Genomic DNA, 27619 nt, shown 5'->3' with positions numbered 1-27619 from the left:
TGATTGGCGCAGTGGTTCCAATTAGAGTTATCACCTGTGCACTCCCTATATTACCTCACTTCCCTTGCACTCCCTTGCCGGATCTTGTTGCCTTAGTGCCAGTGAAAGCGTTCCTTGTGTGTCCCTTGCCAGTGTTTCCAGACCTTCTGCCGTTGCCCCTGACTACGATCCTTGCTGCCTGCCCCGACCTTCTGCTACGTCCGACCTTGCTTCTGCCTACTCCCTTGTACCGCGCTATCTTCAGCAGCCAGAGAGGTGAGCCGTTGCTAGTGGATACGACCTGGTCACTACCGCCGCAGCAAGACCATCCCGCTTTGCGGCGGGCTCTGGTGAAAACCAGTAGTGGCTTAGAACCGGTCCACTAGCACGGTCCACGCCAATCCCTCTCTGGCACAGAGGGTCCACTACCTGCCAGCCGGCATCGTGACACCATCCCCAGTCCAACGGTCAAGTAGAGCGCATTAATCAAATTTTGGGTGACTATCTCCGGCACTTTGTCTCCTCTCGTCAGGATGATTGGGTAGACTTGCTCCCGTGGGCTGAGTTCTCCTACAACCACAAAGAGTCCTCCGCTTCTAACAAGTCTCCTTTTTTCGTGGTGTATGGACGTCACCCTTTGCCGCCTCTTCCGTTGCCCACCTCCTCGGAAGTACCCGCTGTCGATAATCTTGTCCGGGATTTTGTATCCATCTGGCGTGAGACGCGCCAATCTCTTCTTGCAGCTACCTCTCGCATGAAGACACAGGCCGATAAGAAACGTCGGGTTCCTCCAGTTTTTGCCCCAGGGGACAAAGTGCGGCTGTCTTCCAAGTACATACGATTTAGGGTCCCAAGTTACAAATTAGGTCCCCGTTACTTGGGCACCTACAGAATCAAGAAGAAAATGAATCCCGTGGTCTATCAGCTCCATCTCCCTTCCTCCCTCAGAATACCTAATTCTTTTCATGTCTCCCTTCTGAAACCAGTAATCTTCAACCGTTTTTCCCCCAAGGACATTTCTCCCACTCCCGTGTCTGGAACTTCAGGAAGGAAATTTTGGCATCCAAAGTGGTTAGAGGGAGAAAATTCTTTCTGGTCGACTGGGAGGGCTGCGGTCCTGAAGAGAGATCTTGGGAGCCAGAGGAGAACATCCTAGACTGCGGCCTCATCCTCAAGTTCTTGGGTACCAAAAAGAGGGGGAGACAAAAGGGGGAGTACTGTTACGCTGAGCGCTCCGGGCCCCCTGCTGGCCTCGGAGTGCTCACAACATGTGTCCCCAGGCAGCGCTCCGGCGTCACACTGTGTGTATCCCCGCTCTCTAGGGCGTGGGACTCTTAGATCTAAAGGACCAGTGCACAGGTGATTGGTGCCTGGTCCAAAGTGGTTCATTAAGGGTTAAGCTTTGTGAGAGGGAGTGCTGTTTGGACTTAATTAGGCCTCACCTGTGCACTGCCTATAAGTACCGTCTCCTCCCACAGCCTCCTGCCGGATCTTTGTTGCCTTTGTGCCTGAGAGAAAGCATTCCTTGTTCCTGTGTTACCCTGCCTGTTGCCGTTCCCCTTGCTACTGACTTCCCCCTGTGAACCTGAGCCGCCTACCCTGACCATTTGCTACGTCTGACTACGCCTTTGCCTGATCCTCTTGTACCTTGCCTTATCTCAGCAGCCAGAGAGGTTGAGTCGCTACTGGGTGAAATGACCTGGGGGTTACTTGCCGCAGCAAGTCCATCCCGCTTTGCGGCGGGCTCTGGTGAAAACCAGTAACTCCTTAGACTCCGTTCCCCTGGTACGGCTCACGTCATCATCTCTCTGGCACAACGGATCCACCACCAGCCTCCGCTACCAGCTACCAACCCGGATCCTGACACTTGTATATAGGAGCAGTATTATAGTAGTTATATTCTTGTATATAGGAGGCAGTATTATAGTAGTTATATTCTTGTATATAGGAGGCAGTATTATAGTAGTTATATTCTTGTATATAGGAGCAGTATTATGGTAGTTATATTCTTGTATATAGGAGGCAGTATTATAGTAGTTATATTCTTGTATATAGGAGCAGTATTATAGTAGTTATATTCTTGTATATAGGAGCAGTATTATAGTAGTTATATTCTTGTATATAGGAGCAGTATTATAGTAGTTATATTCTTGTATATAGGAGGCAGTATTATAGTAGTTATATTCTTGTATATAGGGGGCAGTATTATAGTAGCTATATTCTTGTATATATGAGACAGTATTATAGTAGTTATATTCTTGTATATATGAGACAGTATTATAGTAGTTATATTCTTGTATATAGGGAGCAGTATTATAGTAGTTATATTCTTGTATATAGGAGGCAGTATTATAGTAGTTATATTCTTGTATATATGAGACAGTATTATAGTAGTTATATTCTTGTATATAGGGAGCAGTATTATAGTAGTTATATTCTTGTATATAGGAGGCAGTATTATAGTAGTTATATTCTTGTATATAGGAGGCAGTATTATAGTAGTTATATTCTTGTATATAGGAGCAGTATTATAGTAGTTATATTCTTGTATATAGGAGCAGTATTATAGTAGTTATATTCTTGTATATAGGAGCAGTATTATAGTAGTTATATCCTTGTATACAGGAGCAGTATTATAATAGTTATATTCTTGTACATAGGGGGCAGTAATATTGAGGTAGTCATGTTCTTCTCCTTTGTTGCACTCTTCTGGTAGTTTGCTCTGACATAGTAAAGCCATGCAGTACTTTGTCATAACAATAGCGGAAAGGCTCTGGAAAGTTTTACAATTCCTCTGCGGACCCTGACTTCTCAGCAGTCCCCCCCCCCCCCCCTCCTCTCTTACTATTTCTTATAACAGGGACCTGCATGGATGGACACAATTTCATGGGTCAGTAGTAGACAGAATGATATTATTGGTCTTCAGAATACAATAAGGTGTTTTATGAAAATCTCTCTACCATAGGAAGGAGTCTGCCATATGGACGGTGATCAAATTACTATATGGCGTCACTATTTATGTGCCCCTCCAGATGGTGACTTTGATCTCTCTTCCTCCCCGGTGTCACATAGAATTGCAGTATAATCTTTTTTTTTTTTTTGCAAGTGAATATATTTTCGGTTTCTCCTTCTCTCTCTGTTTCTATTTTTTCCTCCTTGTCACATTCCTCTACTTTGTGCCTTGCAGATTTCACGCCCTCGTGTATTCCGTACACTGTTCTACATGAGTCACTCGCCTGATGACACCCCCCCCCCTCCCCTCTTCTGTCCTTATCGTTCTCCGTTCTATATATATGCTCATATAGCTGATGTCTTCCAGCTACACTGCGCTGGGCACTGACCCAATATCTCTACAGCTCCCTGTATTCCTCTACACCAGTGGTGTCCAAACTGTGACCCTCCAGATGTTGCAAAACTACAACTCCCAGCACGCCCGGACAGCCAACGGCTGTCCGGGCATGCTGGGAGTTGTAGTTTTGCAACATCTGGAAGGCCACAATTTGGACATCACTGATTTACACTCTCAAACAACCCCCCACCCCCCACCAAAACTACTTATTGCTTCTCCCTAAGAATATATCCTTAAAAATATACCACATAGGTAAAACGACCCCTAATGCCAACCATAGGGGGTCATCCAATATGTGACCATTTGGTTATGTAGAAATACATTAAATTGCTATTGCGTTTCCTGTATAAGACTTCACTGCAGCTTTAACAAATATAACAATGTCCTCATTACCCCTGAGGATGCCACCTACTGTGGTGAAACATGTTGGGGACTATGTCATGTTTTAAAATGGGGCAAGATCCTAATAATAATTGCTCCTGAGTGTACTCAATCTCAACAGTGGTGTATTTTTCATAGCGACTCTGAGCTAGCGAGGGACCATCGAACATATACAGGACCTCAGTCGGGTTTTTCATTGTAGGCTCAGTTCATTCTTAAAGTGTACCCGTCAGATCCAACAAAAAAAATTTTTTTAAATATATCACTCAGTACCTAAACCTGACCATGTACATCTAATTTTTATGTGTCTAGCACCTTCATTTATTTTTTTATTACACTTTTAATTTAGCTCACTAGTCCGAATTCCTGTCAAAGGAAGGGGGCGTGGCCTCACTATGCAGGTCTCCGCCCCCTCCCTCAGTATGCTGTCTGCTCACATCTCCCCTAGCATTAGCAAAACTACAACTCCCAGCTTGTCCTCACTGACAGTAGCGGGACACAAGCTGACAGTGGGAGGATTTTTCCTCCAGCTCTGAGCCCTGCGCTCACAGCTGTCAATCAAGGAAGTGTGTCCATGACATAGGTGATGACGCATGGACACAGCAGGACCAGTATGTGTCTAAGCAGGCAGGGGGAGGCAGTTGTTTGACTGGCTTTTTCAGTATAAAATACTGAAAATGTTCTAATGAAAGCAATTGCAAAACCTATTGGTTATACATTCTCTACAACATATCAAAAGTTTTTGTATCTGACAGTGTCCATTTAAGTTTTATTTTTTTATAAAAACATAATATTTAGGGTACTGTCAACTCTATACTGTATTGCCTGTCACCCAGCTTTTCCAGTCTCCTGCAGAGAATATCTGTCTGATAAAGCAGCTATATTGGAGCTCTTTAGGAGACTGGGAAAGCAGGGTGGCACACATTCTGCATTCCACACAGCTTTCCCAGTCTCCTGAAGAAAATATCTGTCTGGGAAAGCAGCCATATTTGAGCTCTTCAGGAGATTGGGGAAGCTGGGTAGCACACATACTGCGTGCATCCCAGATTTCCCAGTCACCTGAAACCATAGACAGTGATAGGTTGCTCATGTTCACTGCAATTCAGTGCTACCATGTCCTCTCCCTGCCCCGACACCGATGTCTTTTCTCCGCCTCCTCCCTTTAGTCTTCTCTCAGCTTTCTATAAATCTCTCCTAACCTGTCCGGTTCCCTCTCCCTTCCCTCAAACTAACTATTTTCTGCACCTGCCTACTGGACAGTTAAATCATACTTTACCATGACATTGGTCCTGTAGCAGTATGTTTAAAACTCCCAGGCAATCTCCGCAAATGTAAATTGAAAGTGTTATGGCTATAAATACATAACTAAATATATAAATAAACAATTAATTAAATAAATAAACATAAAAATAAAAAATAAACAATAAAATAAAAATATATAATAAATATAATACATTTGATTAAAAAAAATAATAAATAATACATTAGATTATTAATGCTAAAAATAATCATAAATAATAATACAGTAAATAAAATAACTAAATAAACAATTTAAAAAAAAAGATTGCTGTGACCTCTAAGGCAGTGTTTTCTAAACAGGATAGTATTATTAGTCTTCCTATGTAAATTGAAAGTGTTACGGCTATTAAGAAATAAATAGATAAATGAATAAATAATTAAATAAACAATTACCGTATATACTCGAGTATAAGCCGAGTTTTTCAGCACGATTTTTCGTGCTGAAAACACCCCCCTCGGCTTATACTCGAGTGAACTCTCCACCCTCAGTGGTCTTTAACCTGCGGACCTCCAGATGTTTCAAAACTACAACTCCCAGCATGCCCGGACAGCCATCGGCTGTCCGGGCATGCTGGGAGTTGTAGTTTTGAAACATCTGGAGGTCCGCAGGTTAAAGACCACTGTTCAGACATTGACAGGCGGTGATGAAGGGGTGGGGTGGGGCGGGATGATGACAGGCGGTGATGATGAAGGGGGGGTGTGGGATGATGACAGGGGGATGATGATAGGTGGTGATGATGAAGGGGGGATGATGACAGGGTAATGATGAAGGGGGGGATGATGACAGGGTAATGATGAAGGGGGGGATGATGACAGGGTAATGATGAAGGGGGGGATGATGACAGGCGGCAATGATGAAGGGGGGGTGTGGGATGATGACAGGGGGATGATGATAGGTGGTGATGATGAAGGGGGGATGATGACAGGGTAATGATGAAGGGGGATGATGACAGGCGGTGATGATGAAGGGGGGGTGTGGGATGATGACAGCGGGATGATGACAGGCGGTGATGATGAAGGGGGGTGTGGGATGATGACAGGGGGATGATGACAGGCGGTGATGATGAAGGGGGGGGTGTGGGATGATGACAGGCGGTGATGATGAAGGGGGGGTGTGGGATGATGACAAGGGGGATGATGATAGGTGGTGATGATGAAGGGGGGATGATGACAGGGTAATGATGAAGGGGGGGATGATGACAGGCGGCAATGATGAAGGGGGGGTGTGGGATGATGACAGGGGGATGATGATAGGTGGTGATGATGAAGGGGGGATGATGACAGGGTAATGATGAAGGGGGATGATGACAGGCGGTGATGATGAAGGGGGGGTGTGGGATGATGACAGGGGGATGATGACAAGCGGTGATGATGAAGGGGGGTGTGGGATGATGACAGGGGGATGATGACAGGCGGTGATGATGAAGGGGGGGGTGTGGGATGATGACAAGGGGGATGATGATAGGTGGTGATGATGAAGGGGGGGATGATGACAGGTGGTGATGATGAAGGGGGGATGATGACAGGCGGTGATGATGAAGGGGGGGATGATGACAGGCGGTGATGATGATGGGGGTCTGGATGATGACATGGGGGAGATGACAGGGTAATTATGAAGGGGGGATGATGACAGGTGGTGATGATGAAGGGGGGATGATGACAGGGGGATGATGACGGGGGGTCTGGATGATGACAGGGGGGGATGATGTATTTCCCACCGTAGGCTTATAGTCGAGTCAATAACTTATCCTGGGTTGTGGGGGTGAAATTAGGGGCCTCGGCTTATATTCGGGTCGGCTTATACTCGAGTATATACGGTACATAAATTAATAAATAAAAAAACTAAAATAAATAAACAATTAAATAAAAATAAATAAATAATGAATCAGTTAAAAATAAAAAAAGAATAATAATAAATAAAATACATAAAAAATAATAATATAAAAATCATACATTAAATAAAATAAATAAATAAACAATTTAAAAAAATGTGCTGTGTCCTCTAAGGCAGTGTTTTCTAAACAGGATAGCATTATTAGTCTTCCTATGTAAATTGAAATTGTTACTGCTATTAAGAAATAAATAGATAAATAAATAATTAAATAAAAAAATTAGCTAAAAATAAAAAAAAGGAAAAATAATAAATTAAATAATAATATAAAAATAATACATGAAATAAAATAAATAAATAAATAAATAAACAATTTTATTTGTCCTCTAAGGCAGTGTTTTCCAAACAGGATAGTCTTCCTATGTAAAGTGAAAGTGTTTTGGCTATTAATAAATAAACAATTAAATAAATAAACAATAAACTAAAATAAATAAACAATAAAATGAAAAAAACTATAAATAAATTAGATACAAATAAAAAATAATAATAATAATAATAAATAATAAATTGGATAAAAAATAAATAATACTTAAAATTAAATAAATAAACAATTTTTTTAAAAAATTTGCCGTGTCCTCTAAAGCAGTTGTTTTCCAAACAGTGTGTCTCCATTTGTTGCAAAACTACAACCTCCAGCATGCCCGGACAGCCAAAGTCTGTCCGGACATGCTGGGAGTTGTAGTTTTGCAACAGCTGGAGACAGGCTGTTTGGAAAACAGCACCTTAAGGGTTACATTCCTCCGAGAACAGCGCCACTTTTGTCCTCAGCTTGCGTGTGGTACTGCAGCTCAGTTCCATTGAAGTGAATGAAGCTGAGTTGTAATACCACACACATCCTGAGGACAGTGGTGGTGCTGTTTTTCTAATCCTGGATAGTGAATGCAGATTTGGTGGTGGTGGTGGGGGGGGGGGGGGGGGGTCATGTAATGAAGAATAAAGGATTGAGCGGGTGAGGATCCATATTAGCAGATACTGCAGTGAACTTGCTCTGCGTTCCCCCGGAGCGCCACATCTTCTGACTTATGCAAATCGAGCCTCATTTGCATCAACATAATTTTATTTTTTTAATTTTTTTTTAAACAGCAGGACACATGACTCCGGCGAGCTTCACTTTCCAAATCTTTACCATGGAAATTTACCGTAGCCATAGGGATTGCAAATGAGCGAGACAGTCGAGAATTGCTGCGTGTTAACCCCTGTGCATACACTTTTCTTATTTTCTTTTATTTTTTTTGCTTTTTTTCTCACATGCTGCTAGTGATTCGGTGTCCGCACCAGTGTTTCCCAACCAGGGTGCCTCCAGCTGTTGCAAAACTACAACTCCCAGCATGCTGGGAGTTGTAGTTTTGCAACAGCTGCAGGCACCCTGGTTGGGGCGCATGCCGCCTAAAGCGTAGGTACGCCACTGTCTATAGTAGCTCTCTTGATGACCTGCGCCCTAACCAGGGGGATTCCAGCTGCAGTAGAACTACCACCCCCAGCATGCCCAGACTGCTGGCCTGCATCCCAACCAGGGTGTCTCCAGCTGTTGCGAAACTACAGCTCCCAGCAACCCGGGTAGCCAAAAGCTGGTGGCCGGCGCCCCAACCAGGGTTCCTTGCAGCTATTGTAAAACTACAACTCCCAGCATGCCCAACGGCTTGTGGTCTGGGCCTTAACCAGGGTGCCTGCAGCTGTTGCAAAACTACAACTCCCAGCATGCCCGGACAACCAACGGCTGGGAGTTGTAGTTTTGCAACAGCTGCAGGCACCCTGGTTAAGGCGCAGGATGCCAAAGCATAGATACACCATTGTCTATGGTAGCTAGCTTAGTGGCCTGCGCCCTAACCAGGGTGCCTCCAGCTGTTGCAAAACTACAACCCACAGCAAGCACAAATAGCGAAGGCTTGTGGCCTGCGCCCCAACCAGGGTCCTTGCAGCTATTGTAAAACTACAACTCCCTGCATGCCCGGACAGCCGTTGGCTGTCCGGGCATGCTGGGAGTTGTAGTTTTGCAACAGCTGGAGGCACCCTGGTTGGGGCACAGGTGACTATAGCTTAGGTACGCCAGTGTCTATAGTAGCTTGCATGGTGGCCTGCGTCCACAACCAGGGTTGGCTTTCCGGGGATGCTGGGATATGTAGTTTTGCAACAGCTGGAGACACCCTGATTGGGGCACAGGCAGCTAAAGCGTAGTAGCTCACTCACTATTGGGTACTCCTGGACACTTGCCCCGAATCCCCAGGTGAGCGAGTGCCATACACACGCACACACAGGTGAAAGCTGCCCGTCAGTGTAAGCTGCAGGGAGCACGTTAAAATATTTCCGCGACACTTATTTTACGACTTTCGTGCCAGATTTTTGGCTCATAACAAAAACACTACATATTCAAATAGAAACGAAAATGTACACAACGAACTCCAGTTTTGCAAAAGCCGCCGTGGTGGTGCGATTACGTTCGTACTCGTGTTTATGTGAAAATTTACGCTACCAATGTAAGGGTGTGAAAATGTAAAAAAAAAAAAATTACATTTTTTTTATTTTATATTAAAAATTTTTCCATGTACTGCATTTAAAACCCATATTTATCTATTTTTAAGTTGGACTCTACTTACTTTGCTGCTTTGCGGTACTGTTACGTTTTTTTTTACCGCACTTTTCCAAAATTGCTGAGAAAATCCTACAATTTTACCAGGATGATACAAATTGTTATAAAAAATAAAAAAAATAAAAAAGTGTGGTGAAAGTACCGCTAATAAAAAAAAAAAAAATAAACGCTGTGTGTGAACACCACCTCTGGTCTCTGAGGAGCGCAGTAATAATATCTCGCATATCTTGTTACCTGTGATTTGCATTTTAGTTATGTTTGGTCAAGCGAGAAACAGCGCCACTTTTGTGTTCAGGTTTTGTGTGGTATTGCACCTTAGTTGTATTGAAGTTAAAGGGGTACTCCGGTGAAAACCTTTTTTCTTTTAAATCAACTGGTGGCAGAAAGTGAAACATATTTGTAAATTACTTCTATTAAAAAATCTTAATCCTTCCAGTACTTATTGGCTGCTGAATGCTACAGAGGAAATTCCTTTCTTTTTGGAACACTGATGACATCACGAGCACCGTGCTCTCTGCTGACATCTCTGTCCATTTTAGCAACTGTGCATAGCAGATGCATGCTAAGGGCAGCATGGTGGCTCAGTGGTTAGCACTGCTGCCTTGCAGTGCTGGGGACTTGGGTTAAAATCCTACTAAGGACAACAATAAATAAAGCGTTGTTTTATTATTATAATAACATCAGCAGAGAGAACTGTGTTCGTGATGTCATCAGAGAGCATTCCAAAAAGAAAAGAATTTCCTCTGTAGTATTCATAAGCTAATAAGTACAGGAAGGATTAAGATTTTTTTAATAGAAGTAATTTACAAATATATTTAACTTTCTGCCACCAGTTGATTTAAAAGAAAAAAGGTTTTCACCGGAGTATCCCTTTAAAGGGATACTCTTCCCCTAGACATCTTATCGCAGGGGGGGGGGGGGGTCTGGGTTAATTTGTTTAGAATGCTGGGTGCCGGTGGTGGGGGCATTACACCCCCTCCATAGACTTGCATTGAGGCAGCTTGGCATGACATCATGAGGGGCGTGGCCATGAGTACCCCTTTAATGAAGTTGAGTTGTAATACAACTGTTACGGCGAGCACTCAGGCCGGTCACACTGTCCTCCGGCGGGCCCGGGATTCGCATCGCAGGACGCACATGCATGCCCATCTAGGGTCGTCACTCACCTCCTCCTGTTTCCTCCGTGTTCTCACACCGCGCACGTACCTGCCTCCTAATCGCTATCCTTTGCCTTTAATTTCTGAACTTTTTGATAGTCTTCAGGGAGTCAAGGTTTTCTCCAAATTGGATCTTCGGGGAGCATACAATATAATTCGCATTCGTGAAGGAGATGAATGGAAGACAGCCTTTGACACCCGAGATGGACACTTTGAATATCTCGGGATGCCATTTGGCCTCTGTAACGCTCCAGCTGTCTTTCAAGAATTTTGTTAATTACATTTTCCGTGATTTGCTTTACACATGTGTTGGGGTATATCTTGATATACTGATCTTCTCATCCAACTTGGAGGATCATCGTTCTCATGTCCGGCAGGTTCTCCAGCGCTGTATGCCAAGCTTGAGAAGTGCCTATTCAGGTGATCAAGTCTTCCCTTTCTTGGTTCCATTGTGTCTAGTCAAGGTCTTCAGATGGATCCTGGCAAATTGTCTGCAGTTTTGGACAGACCAAGACCTACTGGTCTACGGGCCATTCAGCGTTTCCTGGGGTTAGCTAATTACTATCGTCAGTTCATTCCTCATTTTTCTTCTGTGGTCGCCCCGATTGTGGCTCTCACAAAAAAATACAAAAAACTGTAATCCCAAGAAATGGACTCCTGAGGCTGATGAGGCCTTCTCTCAACTAAAATTTGCCTTCGCCTCAGCACCAGTTCTCTCTAGACCTGATCCTGAGAAATCCTGGAGGTAGACACATCGGCCCACATTTATCATCATCTTTAGACTGTTTTTTGGCCCACATTTATCATTGTAGTGTAGGTGAAGCATTTTTTTACACCTTTTTTTTTTGTGTGCTGATAATGTGTAGGAACACCAAATGTATTAAATAGTCAAAGAGCATTTGATAAATTTTGTGCAGGTGCACATTTTCCGAAATTTCTCTCTTCACATACAACAAAAAGATACACCATGTCTAAGCTGGGGTAGTTTTAGAGACTTTTCAGTGGCTTTGCGCCTTTTTTTGCTCCTTTTTACAAAAAGGCGCAATGATAAATCCCTTCCATATCATGTCTATTGCCAAAATCTGTGGATTGCAACTCATAATCAGTGGATTGCAACTCAAAATCAGCAGGAATGTGTAAACAAAAAGGGGCAAAAAAAGGCGTAAAAAACCCTGCTTGCGCCTTTTTTGCCCCTTTTTTAGACACCAAAAAACAGTCTAAAGACAATGATAAATGTGGGCCATCATCTGTAAGAGCTGGCGCCATCCTGACTCCAAAATCCTCCAAGAGTAACCTGTGGCTTCTTCTCCAAGACCTTTTCGTCTGCAGAGAGGAATTATTCAATCGGGAACTTCTCTCTATTAAGCTGGCATTAGAGAAATGGCGACATCTTTTGGAAGAAGCTTCTCATCCTGTTAACATACGGATCATAAAAATCTCTTATACCTTCAAACTGCTCAGTGCCTGAATCCCCGGCAGGCTAGATGGTCCCTTTTCTTTTCAAGGTTCAAATTCTTCATTCATTTCCATCCTGCAGACGGAACTCTACTCCTAGGCACATTTTACCACCTGTGCGTTTGATTTCTGCTACGCCTGTCAATCTTCTGCAAGTTCCTCCTGGAAAATCTTTAGTGCCTTCTCGACTGAGGCGAAGAGTCTTGAATTGGGGACATTCTTCCTTGCTGGCGGGTCATTCTGGAGTATAGAAATCCATTCAACTTATTTCTCGGCATTACTGGTGGCCGAACCTAGAACGCGATGTCACAGATTTTGTCCGTTCTTGTGCTATTTGTGCTCGCCACAAGACTCCTAGGCAGAAACCAGCAGGTCTTCTACAGCCTTTGCCTATTCCGGAAACACCATGGTCACACATAGCAATGGACTTTTTATTACTGATTTGACACCTTACTGCAACAATACAGTCATCTGGGTGGTAGTTGATCGATTTTCCAAAATGGCTTATTTCATTCCTTTGCCTGGTTTTCTATCTGCTCCGCAGCTGGTGAAGTACTTTCTTCAGCATATCTTTTGCCTTCATGACCTCCCGTCTCACATCGTTTCTGATCGAGGAGTGCAATTTGTTTCCAAGTTCTGGCGAGCTCTCTGCTCCCGTCTCAAAATCAAGCTGGACTTTTCTTCTGCTTACCACCCTCAACCCAACAGTCAGCTAGAGAGAGGTAATGAAATCCTGGGAGATTATCTCCGTCATTTTGTCTCAACGTGGCAGGACAATTGGGTTGACCTTTTACCTTGGGTAGAATTTTCTTATAATCACAAGGATTCTGAGTTTACGAGAACGTCACCATTCTTTGTTGTCTATGATCATCATCTTCGTCCTCTTCTTCCTCTTCCAGCTTCTTCTGGAGTACCTGCCGTAGATGAACCAGTACGGGATTTTAAGATCATTTGGCAGGAGACCCATCGTTCTTTGCTTCACGGTTCCTCTTGTATGAAATCTCAAGCGGATAAGAAGAGAAGGTTTTCACTCCTGGTGATAAGGTTTGGCTCTCTTCTAAATACATCCGTTTCAGGATTCCTGGGACCGTTCGAGGTTTTACAAAAAATGTATTCAGTTTCCTCTCCTGTGTCTGGTTCTTCAGATATCTTTGAAGTGAAGGAGATTATGGCGATGAAGACGTTATTTTTTAGTAGACTGGAAGGGCTTCGGTCCTGAGGAAAGGTCCTGGGAGCCAATAGAGAATATTTGGAGCACGACTTGATCCAAAACTTTTTTGAGACCCAAAAATAGGGCGAGACCTAAGAGGGGAGGTACTGTAACGGCGAGCGCTCCGGACGGTCACACTGGCCATGAGTGCTCTCTTCCTCTGTCCTCCGGCAGGCCTGGGATTCGCATCGTGGGACGTGCCCGCATGCGAATCTCGGGTCGTCACTTACCTCCTCCTTCTGTTTCCTCTGTGTTCTCACACCGCCGGCGCGTGTGTCGGAGCTCTGAGATTTAAAGGGCCAGCACGCCCTTAATTAGTGTTTGCACCTGTCCCTTCTCTATAAGTATGTGCACCTCCCTCTACCTCTTGCCGGATCATTGTGTGCCCAGTGCCCTATTGAAAGCGTTTATTGTGTCTTGCCTTACCGTGTTTCTGACCTACCTGCTCCGTGACCTGACCTTGCTCCTGTGTTGCCTGCCTACTGACCTCTTGCTACGTCCCTGTTCTCGCTAACGTGCTGCCAGCCCTGACCTTCTGTTATCCTGACTACGAGTTGCCATATTCCTCCTGTACAACGTTTTCTCCTCAGCTGCCTATGTGGACGAGTCGTGTCAGGGGTAGCGACCTGGGTGCCGCCTGCCGCAGCAAGTCCATCCCGCTTAGTCTCTGACACCTTAGACTCCGCTCCCTGACACGGCCCAAGCCATCATTCACACAGGCTCAGCAGATCTACTTCCTCCTTGCTGCTAACAACCACATACAACTCGAGAATAGAGGTGGCTCAGTTTCTGAATGGAACTATGTTTAGTCCGGTGAGAAATAGTGCATCTTTTGTCTTCAGGTTTCGTGTAGTATTGCAGCTCAGTTCCATTGAAATAAAAGGAGCAGAGTTGTAATACCACACACAACCTGTGGACAGCCGTGGTGCTGTTTTTGTGTGAAAGTAGCTATGTGTGGTTGGTTAGGTGAGAAATAGCGTCACTTTTGTCTTTAGGTAGGGTGCGGTATTGCAGCTCAGGGACAGTGGTGGTGCGTTTTTTTGTATGAAAGCAGCTATGTTTGCTCAGGTGAAAAATAGTGCCACTTGTCTTCAGGTTGGGTGGGGTACACAGTAATAATATCTCACATATCTGGTTACGTGTGACTGGCATTTTCCCGCTTGAATTTTCCGGGTTTTAAATTGGTGCAAATTTTTTAAAATTTGGTTGTGAAATGAAAAAAAGTGCACCGGGCCCAAAACTTCCCATACTTTGAAAGCAGTACAGGTTTTAGAATATGTCCTCCAACGTGCGCGTCGCGCGATGATGGAGACTTTGTACAACACGTTGCGGTGAGGTCAAGACTTGAGTACAGGAAAAGTTGACCAGTTGCCCATAGCAACCAATCAGATTTTTAAAAATGAAAATGAAAGCAGCGATCTGATTGGTTGCTATGGGCAACTGGTTGACTTTTCCTCAGCACAAGTTTTGACAAATCTCCCTCATTATTTAACAAAAATGCGTCTGTATTTTTAACAAAAAAAATGTTAAGGATGTATTTTTGTAACTGTGGGAACATGGCCTTAGGCTGCCTTGTTTTTGTAATGTATTTTGTGGGATGCCTTTTGTTAACCCTATTTTTACCTCTGGTTCATGTTGTCCGGCGGACATGTTATGGCTGCGGTTGGCTGTCGTATCCTTTCAGTCTATCTGGCTGGCACTCTGGAATGCTCACCTGGCTACGTTTGGCGTCCCGCGGTTATGTCACCACGTAGCTATGCCAGTCAGTGCTTGTGCCAAGGTATCTGTCACTTCCTAGCTTTGTTACTTCCCCGGTGGCACTCTAGGCTTTGTGGTTACATGGGGGGAGATTCATCAGAACCTGTGCAGAGGAAGAGTCTACCAGTTGCCCATCGCAATTAGATTGTTTCTTTAATTTTTAAAAAGGCCTCTGAAAAATAAAAGAAGTAATCTGATTGGTCGCTATGGGCAACTAGTAAACTTTCCCTCAGCACAAGTCTAGATTAATCTCCCCCCATAGTCCTTATACTGAATGACAACCAAGGACATTCCAGCCTTAAAGGGGTTCTCCACTGCCCTGCCTTCCGGAGCTCCGCTCGCAGAGTCCGGAAGTTTAGTACTCCGAATGCTGTGTGCGGGCTTCCGTGTTCGAGGCCGCCCCCTCATGACGTCACGCCCGCCCCCTCGTGACGTCACGCCCGCACCCTCAACGAAAGTCTGTGGGAAGGGGGCGTGACGGCGGTCGCGCCCCCTTCCCATAGACTTTCGTTGAGGGGGCGGGCGTGACGTCACGAGGGGGTGGCCTCGAACACAGAAGCCCGCACACAGCGGTCGGAGTAATGAACTTCCGGACGCTGCAAGCGGAGCTCCGGAAGGCAGGGCAGTGGAGAACCCCTTTAAAGGGGATTCCAATCGACTGGTGCTAGAAATTTATACAGATCATTTGTAAATTACTTCTATTAAAAAAAATCCTAATCCTTCCAGTACTTATCAGCTGCTGTATACTACAGAGGAAGTTGTGTAGTTCTTTCCAGTCTGACCACATCGCTCTCTGCTGCCGCCTCTGTCTGTGAGAGGAACTGACCAGAGCAGGAGAAAATCCCCATAGCAGACAGAGGTGGCAGCAGAGATCACTGTGGTTGGACTGGAAAGAACTACACAACTTCCTTTGGAGCATTCAGCATCTGAAAAGTACTGGAAGGGTTAAGATTTTATTTATAGAAGTTATTTACAAATTTGTATTACTTTCTGTCACCAGTTGATTTAAAAACATTTTTTTATTTCTACGGAATACCCCTTAAGACTATATACAAATATATGCATTGCTAAAGAGCCTGCATGGCAAAGAAACAACCCACATAGCTGCCCTTGGGCCCCTGGAAAGAGGGTGGGACCCAGCCTTGGTTGTTCTCATCCCCATTGCTACTGAGTAACATTAGCCTGGACTGTGTGAATGCATCTGAGCCAGTCTGCCTCCTCAAGAGGATCCATATTGTCCCAAAAGGGTAAATCACAGCTTCCTTTCTATACATCCCAGAAAGATTTATAGATGATCTCTTGCTTTCACCCAGTATGTTGCCACATAGTAAAATCTGAAAAATCTGTTCCCAGAATGCATTGCTTTTCCTCAGCTCCTCATCACAGCCCTCCCACCCTGCCTGCTCCTCTCCTACAGTACTCCTGCTAGTTCCCCACCAAGAACTGCTGCAGAACATCTCAGTACACAACAGACTCTCTCCACAAAGCAAGTCTAGAGTCAGCTGCTGAATTCATTCCCTGTCTGCTCCTCTGCCTGTGGTATTGTTCATCACAAGGCGGCATGCTGTAACCACACCTCATTCTTCTCTAAAATGTCTCCATAAACATATATATATATATGTATATATCACAGGGAAATGGTACAGTAGCAGTAGATGCTGGTCAGAGTTGATGACATCACTCAGGGGGTGGTGCTAAAGTTGAAGACAAGAGCGAGAGGGAGGAGCCGGAGCGCTGGAGACAACACCCCACAGACAATGAGAGGTCTATGCAACTTCCTGTCTGGAGAGAGAGAGAGGGAGGAATTACTGAGACAACACCACACTGACAATGAGAGGACTACACCTGTACTAACAGTAGTAGGCATTGATATACATTTATTTGTATATTGATAGAACAGCTCTATATATCCAGAATTACCCTACCGTAATATATTATATCTGGTTATATAAGCTAGCGCTGGTGGCTATCTTACAAGTATATTTGTAATTCAAATACTATCAGGTAAGTTTGGTTCTTATTCATCTAATTTTATGTTTGGTTGCCTGATTAACCCATCATTATTATACAGGGGAAACACGTCGGGACATGGAACCATCTTGTATCCTGTGGACCCTTCTGCTCCACGGGAGGTGTCTGTCCTCCCTGAGCTCACCTTAGGACACCTGCGTTACGGTTTGACAGGTGTACCACCCCAGTCAAACTCCCCACTCCTGTTCGATTGCTTGTAAAAACAAAAAGTTAATCAGCCAATCACATGGCAGCAACTCAATGCATTTAGGAATGTAGACATGGTCAAGACAACTTGCTAAAGTTCACATCGACATTCAAAATGGGGATTCAAGTGACATTGAACGTGGCAAGGTTGTTGGTGACAGACAGACCCGTCTGAGTATTACAGAAACTGAGAATCTACTGGGATTTTCACGCACAACCATCTCTAGGGTTTACAGAGAATGGTCCGAAAAAGAGACAATATCCGATGAGTGGCAGATGTGTGAAGGAAAATGTGTTGTTGGAGTCAGGAGGAGAATGGGCAGATTGGTTTTAAATGACAGAAAGGGAACATTAACTCAAATACACACTGGTTACACCCAAGACATACAGAATACCATCTCTGAACACACATTTCCAACCTTGAGGCAGATGGGCTACAGCAGCAGAACACCACACCAGGGGCCACTCCTGTCAGCTAAGAACAGGAAACTGAGGCTACAATTCACAGGTCACCAAAACTGGCCAATGGAAGATGGAAGAACATTGTCTGGTCTGAGGAGTCTCCATTCCAGCTGTGACATTCAGATGGCAGGGTCAGAATTTTGTGTAAACAACATAAAGCCTGGATCCCTCCTGCCTGGTATCAGTTTCAGGCTGGTGGAGGTGTAATGGTGTGTGTGTGTGTGGGGGGGGGGGGGGGACATTTTATGGACACATTTTGGGCCCCAATTGGTCTTGGTATAAACACCACAGTCTACCTGAGTATTGTTGCTGACCATGTCCGTCCCTTTATGACCACAGTGTCCCCAGTATCTTCTGATGATACTTCCAGCAGGATAATGCCCCATGTCACATGACATCATCTCATACAGGAAAATGAGGTCACATGACATCATCACATACAGGACAATGAGGTCACATGACATCATCTCATACAGGAAAATGAGGTCACATGACATCATCTCATACAGGAAAATTAGGTCACATGACATCATCTCATACAGACAACAAAGACATGGTCTCAAATGGCTGGAGGTGCTCAACCCCAAATGTGGTTGTGCATTTATACTGTGGGAGCAGATCCGACCCTTGTAGTCCGTTGCTAGGGGCGATCCCCAGCATAAAAATGCATACAATGGAGGATGCCTGCAGCGGACTACAAGTGCCACAATAGAATCCTACAACCTTAGCGTTGGTGTGCGGGCTCTGGTGTGTCCTTCATATAAGGATACACTGGCAAATGTCTAAATTTTAACATCAGTGTTGAAGGATAGCCAATGTCATTGTATACATCTACCACAGTAGTGCACCCATATTCCTGTATTGTATCATCTCATACAGGACAATGAGGTCACATGACATCATCTCCTACAGGACAATAAGGTCACATGACATCATCTCCTACAGAACAATGAGGTCACATAACATAATCTCATACAGGACAATGAGGTCACATGACATCATCTCATACAGGACAATGAGGTCATATGACATCATCTCATACAGGACAATGAGGTCATATGACATCATCTCAAACAGGACAATGAGGTCACTGGACTCCAATGGTCTCCACAGTCACAAGATCTCATCCTATAGATCACCGCTGGGATGTGGTAAAACCGGAGATCTACAGCAACTGTGTGATGTCATCATGTCCGTATGGAGGAGCTGTGTGATGTCATCATGTCCATATGGAGGAACTGTGTGATGTCATCATGTCTATATAGAGGAACTGTGTGATGTCATCATGTCCATATGGAGGAACTGTGTGATGTCATCGTGTACATATGGAGGAACTGTGTGATGTCATCATGTACATATGGAGGAACTGTGTGATGTCATCATGTCCATATGGGGGAACTGTGTGATGTCATCATGTCCATATGGAGGAACTGTGTGATGTCATCATGCCTATATGGGGGAACTGTGTGATGTCATCATGTCCATATGAAAGAACTGTGTGATGTCATCATGACCGTATGGATGAACTGTGTGATGTCATCATGTTCATATGGATGAACTGTGTGATGTCGTCATGTCCATATGAAAGAACTGTGTGATGTCATCATGTCTATATGGAGGAACTGTGTGATGTCATCATGTCCGTATGGAGGAACTGTGTGATGTCGTCATGTCCATATGAAAGAACTGTGTGATGTCATCATATCCATATGGAGGAACTGTGTGATGTCATCATGTCCGTATGGAGGAACTGTGTGATGTCATCATGTCCATATAGAGGAACTGTGTGATGTCATCATGTCCATATGGAGGAACTGTGTGATGTCATCATGTCCATATGGAGGAACTGTGTGATGTCATTATGTCCATATGGAGGAACTGTGTGATGTCATCATGTCCATATGGAGGAACTGTGTAATGTCATCGTGTCCATATGGAGGAACTGTGTGATGTAATCATGTCCATATGGAGGAACTGTGTGATGTCATCATGTCTATATGGAAGAACTGTGTGATGTCATCATGTCCATATGGAGGAACTGTGTGATGTCATCATGTCCATATGGAGGAACTGTGTGATGTCATCATGTCCATATGGAGAAACTGTGTGATGTCATCATGTCCATATGGAGGAACTGTGTAATGTCATCGTGTCCATATGGAGGAACTGTGTGATGTCATCATGTCCATATGGAGGAACTGTGTGATGTAATAATGTCCATATGGAGGAACTGTGTGATGTCATCATGTACATATGGAGGAACTGTGCGATGTTATCATGTACATATGGAGGAACTGTGTGATGTCCTCATGTCCATATGGGGGAACTGTGTGATATCATCATGTCCATATAGAGGAACTGTGTGATGTCATCATGTCCATATGGAAGAACTGAGTGATGTCATCATGACCATATGGATGAACTGTGTGATGTCATCATGTCCATATGAAAGAACTGTGTGATGTCATCATGTCCGTATGGATGAACTGCGTGATGTCATCATGTCCATATGGAGGAACTGTGTGATGTCATCATGTCCATATGGAGGAACTGTGTGATGTCATCATGTCCATATGGAGGAACTGTGTGATGTCATCATGTCCATATGGAGGAACTGTGTAATGTCATCGTGTCCATATGGAGGAACTGTGTGATGTCATCATGTCCATATGGAGGAACTGTGTGATGTAATCATGTCCATATGGAGGAACTGTGTGATGTCATCATGTACATATGGAGGAACTGTGCGATGTTATCATGTACATATGGAGGAACTGTGTGATGTCCTCATGTCCATATGGGGGAACTGTGTGATATCATCATGTCCATATAGAGGAACTGTGTGATGTCATCATGTCCATATGAAAGAACTGAGTGATGTCATCATGACCATATGGATGAACTGTGTGATGTCATCATGTCCATATGAAAGAACTGTGTGATGTCATCATGTCCGTATGGATGAACTGCGTGATGTCATCATGTCCATATGGAGGAACTGTGTGATGTCATCATGTCCATATGGATGAACTGTGTGATGTCGTCATGTTCATATGAAAGAACTGTGTGATGTCATCATATCCATATGGAGAAACTGTGATGTCATCATGTCCGTATGGATGAACTGTGCGATATCATCATGTCCATATGGAGGAACTGTGTGATGTCATCATGTCCATATGGAGGAACTGTGTGATGTCATCATGTACATATGGAGGAACTGTGTGATGTCATCGTGTCCATATGGAGGAACTGTGTGATGTCATCATGTCCATATGGAGGAACTGTGTGATGTCATCGTGTCCATATGAAGGAACTGTGTGATGTCATCATGTCCATGTGGTAGCCCTTGGGGGGTGTATGGTAGTGGTGGTATGGTAAAGGTATAGAAGGGGTTAATGTTAACCCTAGAGTTTGTGACGCCAGGCTGAGGGCTGGTATGCTGAATCAATGTTCCGGCCTATAGCCGCCCTTCCCAGTAACGATAGGTGCATAAAATAACTGAAGGTCCACAAGGAGATTTAAACTTGAACTTGAATAACTTTTACTGAAGTTCTTGCAATAACCACGGCACAGTAACAGTCTCATACAAACAGTCCTTAGGTTGCTTAGTGACTGGCAGTAGTTGCGGACCTTGAGTTAGACATAAAGTCTCTGAATTTAGGAAGAGATTTGCAGATTCGTCCGGATTTAGGGGAGTTATTAGGTCCGGTGATGCTGCAGAGCGTTTGGGAATTGATACACTCTATAGTTATAATTGTTCAGCCGTTGCCGCAAGGCTCATGCCTAACTCACTGCGATTACTGCTGTACAGGTCTTGCTTGCTTGACAGCCCACGAGGTAAGAGAGGTGTTGCTAGCTCAGCAACCCAGGAACAAGAGAGCGAAAAGATGGCCCCCCGCTTCCCTTATATGGGCAGGGGGCGTGGTGAATCTGATTGGTCCGAACGTCTGCCATTCACCATTACATGGTGAGATGGGATTGCTTACGTCACAGGGCCTCCAAAGGTCCTTAAGCTACATACCATAGAGTTCACCTCATCACATGACCCGCAGGTCCTGCAACGCTAATGGAAACAAGTAATTAACCAATTATTTACACATGTTATTCTATTTATATTAACCTTTGAATAACTTAGTGATTTATACACTAGAATAGAGGCGACTAGAGGTTAAATAAGTGAAAGGGATCCCTAAGTCCTAGGGACTCTGGCTATGGGGACCCATAACTAAACAAGTACCTTATAGAATGCGGTACTGGGACACCACAAACCCCCTTACTAAAGATAAGTCGGCCTCGACGTCTGTCCCCTGAGACAGAGGGACTAGGACTAGAACAAGATGCTATAGAACAGGATGAACTGTACATTTGTTATACATCCTAAGTAGACTAAACACATTTTGATGCTATCTAGACATTTGAATACTATCTAGACATTTAAATGCTATCTAGACATTTAAAGAAAGCTATTTATCCTTTAGTTTCTAGCTTCCTATACAACTCTATAAAATTTTTGATACAAATTGAAGCTTACTAGGCAATTAGGTCTTCCTAGACAATTAGATAGCTGCCTAAGACAGTTTTATTAGCTCTCTATACATTTTGATGAGGCTAAACTGAACATTACCACACACCTCCATACATAAGGCTAGCTAGATATTAGTACAGCTCTATTTACCTTTTGCATCAAGCTGACTAGACATTTGTATTATCTCACACATTTTATATGCCAACAATAAGTTACTTGTTAGTAAGTACACAAAGGGTATACTGGCTAGCCGGAAGCTAGGTCACAGTAAGGGTGGCTGCTAGGGTCTATTGACTACACGCTACTTACCCCTAGAGCACTTTGAAAACAACCTATCCAGGTTATTCTTAGGATTATGTGTTTATTTTTGTACTAGCAAGAGCATCTACTGGCCAGGCAGAGCTTCTCACACACGCAATGAATAAAGAAGAGAAGAAGTGTACCTAACAGTGGCAGGAATTGGGCATCACTATGCTACAATTCCTTAAGTATTTTCTTAAGTGAGATATTTATTTTGTTTATGTGTATGTACTAGAGAAATTTTGAGGTAGTACATTAAGTGAGTAATCTAGGGTACTGAAAAGTGATCAGCAGAGCATTGAAGTGGGTTATTAAAGGTACTATGTGTGCAGGTACTAAATGTGAATCCTGGTACCTGATGGGTAATTTTCCCTTTGTAGTCCTTTGAGACTGCCGCAACACCACCTCCGAGTCATCAGGAGTTCCTTCACTTGAGGATTCTTCAAGAACTTCAGGCCCCGAGGGACCAGCTGGAGGGCTGGAAACAGGAGCAACTTCTTCAGTAGAACTGAGGGGTTCTCTTAAGACAGATGGAGTAGTGGCTTCAATGTCCGGAGCGGTCACTGGAGCAGGACTGAGGTTGGGTGTAGTGACCAATGGTGGTTGACAGGGTGCAACAGCTACTGGCAGTGGCAACTGTCTGGTTGGTGTGACCAGTGTCGGCTGACTGGATGGAGCTGGGAACGGTATGCCCCAATACATGGTAGGCTGCTGAGATGGGAACAAAGGAACGTCCATAGCGGGATGAATTCCTTCTCCCGGCACATACTCTCTCACAGGCCTTGTCGGAGGTAGAGTAGAAGAAGCAGGAGGATCAGGAGGAGTAGGAGGAGATGGACCAAGCATATCTTCTTTCCGGCACACTTTTATCCTATTCCGGTGAACCATCTGTGGCTTGAACCCATCTTTTTGTATCTCATACACATCCGTTTCAGGGTAAGGAACTGCAGTGATGGTGTATGGCTCCGTTTCCCACAGGGAGTCCAATTTATGGGTTCTAGGAAATTTTCTGAGCCACACCTTATCTCCAAGCTGCAAGGGCTGAGCCGAAGCATGTCGATTATAATCTTTCTGCTGGCGCTCATGAACTTCACCCATTTTCTTCTCAACGATGTCCTTGGCTTCCTCAATTCTTTGTTGATGCTCTGACACCCAACCTTGGGAAGCCTGAGGAGAATTGTTGAAAGGTGCCTGTAGCCCAAAGGTTTGATCCTTTGGCAATTGGCCATGTCAGCCCATCATCAAGAAAAAGAGCGTATACCCCGTAGAGCAGTGAACAGTGTTGTTGTAGATTTCCAGAAGTTCTGGAAGCAGCTGAGGCCACTCTTCGTGCTTCGAGACCGAGGCTGCTCTGAGCATCTGGATGAACACTTGATTGATCCTCTCACAGAGTCCATTCCCTTGGGGATGGTAGGCTGTTGTCCGGAGCTTCTTGCAATCATGCAGCCGGCAAAGTTCCTGGAACAACTGGGCTTCAAAGGCGGTTCCCAGATCCGTGAGGACCGACTCGGGACACCCCAACGGTTGGATCCAATGCCGGTAGAAGAGTTGAGCAGCAGTCTTGGCGGTAAGATCCTTGACTGGGACCATGACCACCCACTTGGAGTAATGATCCACCATTGTTAAGGCATGACAATAGCCAGGTCTAGTGGGGGCCAGCTTCACATGGTCCAAGGCAACAATTTGATTCGGTCTTTCTGTACAGATGGGATGCAAAGGGCTCTTGCGTCCCTCCGGGGGTTCTTTATCACGTTGCACACGGAGCACTCAGCACACCATTTCTCGATGTCTCCCCGCATCCCAATCCAGTAGAATCTCCTTCTGACTGTGATCTCCGTCTTATGGACCCCGAAGTGTCCAGATTGGTCATAATAAGCATTCAGAACCATGGCTGCATCCCTCCTGGGAACCACAATCTGGTGTATGCGGTCTCCGGAGACTGGGTCCAGGGAATTTCGGTAGACCAACCCCTTGTGCAGTAACAGGCGGTTTCTCTGCCACCACAGCCGCTTCAATTCGAAGTCTCCGTGGGCCTTGCGCACCCGAGTAGGCACTTTCTTGTGGAGGCAATAGTCGAGGAGGTCCCCGATAACTCTGCTCTCATCCTGAAGTGTCTTCCAGGTAGACAGATCTTCAGAGACCTTAGGAGATTCAGGTCCGTCACCCGCCTGGGCAGTTAGAGCATTCTGGCTCACGAACCTTTGGTAGAAGGGAGGCATTTCTACATCTTCCCACACATCTTCAGCAGGAGGTGCTTCTCCCGGGGCCATGCGAGAAAGTACATCCGCATTGACATTGGTTTTTCCGCTGCGGTACTTGATGTCAAAGTCATAGTTGGCCAACCGAGAGGCCCAACGCTGTTCAAGAGCTCCCAACTTGGCAGTGTTCAAATGGGCCAAGGGGTTGTTATCAGTGTAGACCTTGAAGGGAGTAGCAGCCAGATAGTCTTTAAACTTCGCAGTAATAGCCCAAACCAGGGCCAGGAGTTCCAGCTTGAAGGAGCTGTAGTTAGCATTCTTCTCAGCACCCCGAAGATGCCGGCTGGCATAGACAATCACCCTCTCCTTGCCATCTTGCACTTGAGATAAGACCGCCCCCAGACCTTCAAAGCTAGCGTCTGTGTATAAACGGAATGGCAGGCTGTAATCAGGACACGCCAATATGGGGGGTTCCGTGAGAAGATACTTCAGGGCTCGAAAGGCATCTTCTTGTTCTTCGGCCCACTGGATGGGAAGCCTCCCATTATAATTATCCCGGGCAGTCCCTCTCAGTAATTCGATCAAGGGTCCGGCAATTTGAGCAAAATGAGGGATGAAACACCGGTAATATCCAGCAAACCCCAGGAAACTTCGGACGCCTCGCACCATCCTGGGTGTAGGCCACTCTTTCACAGCACTCACTTTGTCTGGATCAGGCTGCACCCCTTGAGCACTGACGACATGTCCTAAGTAGTGCACTTGAGGCTTTAGCAAGTGACATGTGGAAGGTTTAACCTTGAGTCCATGTCGGATAAGAACTTGGAAAACTTCTTTCAGGTGATCCAGGTGTTCCTGATACGTTCGAGAGTAGACTATGACGTCATCTAGATACAACAAAACACTCTGGAAGTTAAGCTGCCCTAAGCATCGCTCCATTAGGCTTTGGACAGTCCAAAGGGCATACTTTTGAACTCGAAGAGACCCATGGGGGTCACAAATGTGGTCTTCTCTCTGTCCTCTTCTGCCATTGGCATCTGCCAGTAGTCGCTCGTCAAATCCAGCGTGGAAAAGTAGGCGGCAGACCCCAACACTGTCAAGGATTCTTCAATGCGTGGGAGAGGATAGGCATCCTTATGAGTTATGTTGTTTACCTTCCGGTAGTCTACGCAAAAGCGGATGGTGCCATCTTTCTTTTTCACCAAGACCAAAGGTGCAGCCCACGGACTCTGGCTTTCTTGGATGACGTCAGCCTCTTTCATCTCTGCCAGCATTTTCTTTATGGTCTGATACATCCCAGGAGCAACAGGGCGATGCCTCTCTTTAATGGGTGGATTGTCTCCAGTGAGAATCCTATGCTTGATCATGGCGGTCCTGCCAAAGTCTGTGGGAAATTTGCTGAAAGCTTCTTGATGTTTCTTAGCCACCTGGATGACTAATTCCACCTGCTCCTTGGGGGTATCTTCGTCTCCTATCTGCAGCTGGTTCCACCAAGATTCCGCAGGGTTCTGGTCAGGTCCATGTTGGACCACCTGTGACTTCGAGACTACATCTCTGACGTCTAGATGGTGTAAAGTAGCCACTGGGGTGTACTTGGGTAGTTGGACAGCAACTTGAGAGAGATTGATAAGCCTCACCAGGACCTTCCCATTCCGTACGGTTACCAGGCTTCTAGCAGCTCGCACCAAGGGACAATCTTCTAGCAGAAGGGGCTCCAAGAGCGCTTGGTAATCTTGATTTTTCACCCCAGGTCGGGCACAACACCAAATAACTGTCTCTGTCTGTGGCTGTAGACTAATGGCTCGGATATCTTGAGCCCTTACTCAACAGATTTCTCCATGATGATTTACGAACTTCTGTTCTGCTTGGAGGATTTTGAGGTGGTGTTGGGCAGCTCGCTGGCCTGGGGGTGACAAGTGAGGAAGAGATGCATGCAGTGCACAGACAATATCATCAAAACAGTGCCTAATAATATTCATGCCTAAAATGAAATCGGCTGCTCCCTCATCTCTGACATTTGTGACGATCACCCCTTGCCTTCCTAACATATGTTTTCCCACCTGTACCGTGGGCTCCCAGTAACTATGTCTGGGTACTGGTTTCCCGTTCCCTGCAATTACTCTGAAGTCCGCTTCCTGAGGGTCACACAACCTTTCTGGGCCCCAGTACTTATAGAAAAACCCCTGTGGGATAGTGGTTACCTGAGACCCTGTATCTATCAGAGCTTGTAATCGGACACCTTCAATCATCACCTGTACATAAGGACAAGCAGCTACATACATAGACAGCCCTTTCTTATCGCTGGTTGATTCTGGACCTTCAATCTCTACTCCTGGGGTGCGGTCCTCGACCCCAGGGGACGCCCGTTTAAAGCCCAGCATTGGCTCTTCCAGTGTCCATTCTTGTTACAATAACTACAAACAGGTCTTTGGCTCCCAGGTGGTCTCACAGGAGGAGCACTAGGTATAGTGACCGGGCGAGGGTCAGCCTTCTTAGGTGGTGGTGTTGCAGATCTGGAAGGATTTGGCCGTACTGCCATCTCTTTAAAGGCCTTGGCTAACTGTTCAATGTCCTGTTTAATGTCTTGTAAGTCAGCTTTTCAAGGACTAGGAGAAGGTGTTGGTGGGGCATATTGAGAAGGGACAGGCGATTGGGGCGAAGGACCCTTAGAGTCTGTAACAGGAACACTAATTTCTTCTGTCTGAGGTCCCGACTCTATTACTTTCACCGCTAGTCTCTTAAAGGCTGGGAATGCCATGTCAGGATTCTGCACGGCCAGCATCCTAAGTTGGGCCTTGTCCCATTTGTTTAGCGCCCCCTCTATAAAACAGTCCATCAAAACTCGATTGCC

At 45.1% G+C, this 27619-nt stretch overlaps 1 protein-coding gene across 1 annotated transcript; it reads left to right on the top strand.

Moving 5' to 3' along the window:
• Positions 1-12557: 12557 nt before the first annotated feature.
• LOC130367327 (uncharacterized protein K02A2.6-like) lies at positions 12558-13317 on the top strand. The gene is made up of 2 exons (XM_056569736.1): positions 12558-12820; positions 12998-13317. The coding sequence occupies exons 1-2, from the start codon at positions 12598-12600 to the stop codon at positions 13315-13317; spliced, it is 543 nt and encodes a 180-aa protein (XP_056425711.1). The 5' UTR covers positions 12558-12597.
• The last annotated feature ends 14302 nt before the right edge of the window (positions 13318-27619 follow it).

Source organism: Hyla sarda, chromosome 4 (genome assembly GCF_029499605.1).
Source record: "Hyla sarda isolate aHylSar1 chromosome 4, aHylSar1.hap1, whole genome shotgun sequence".
Lineage (NCBI taxonomy): Eukaryota > Metazoa > Chordata > Amphibia > Anura > Hylidae > Hyla > Hyla sarda.
The sequence above is the reverse complement of the archived record's forward strand: the minus strand, read 5'-3'. Positions and strand labels throughout refer to the sequence as shown.

What these genes read in the sequence shown, in the direction of transcription:
- LOC130367327 (XM_056569736.1), top strand. Translation starts at nt 12,598, where the DNA reads ATGGCTTATTTCATTCCTTTGCCTGGTTTTCTATCTGCTCCGCAGCTG. An exon ending in CAACAGTCAGCTAGAGAGAG is followed by an intron (nt 12,821 to 12,997) that starts GTAATGAAATCC and finishes TTCCTCTTCCAG; the next exon opens with CTTCTTCTGGAGTACCTGCC.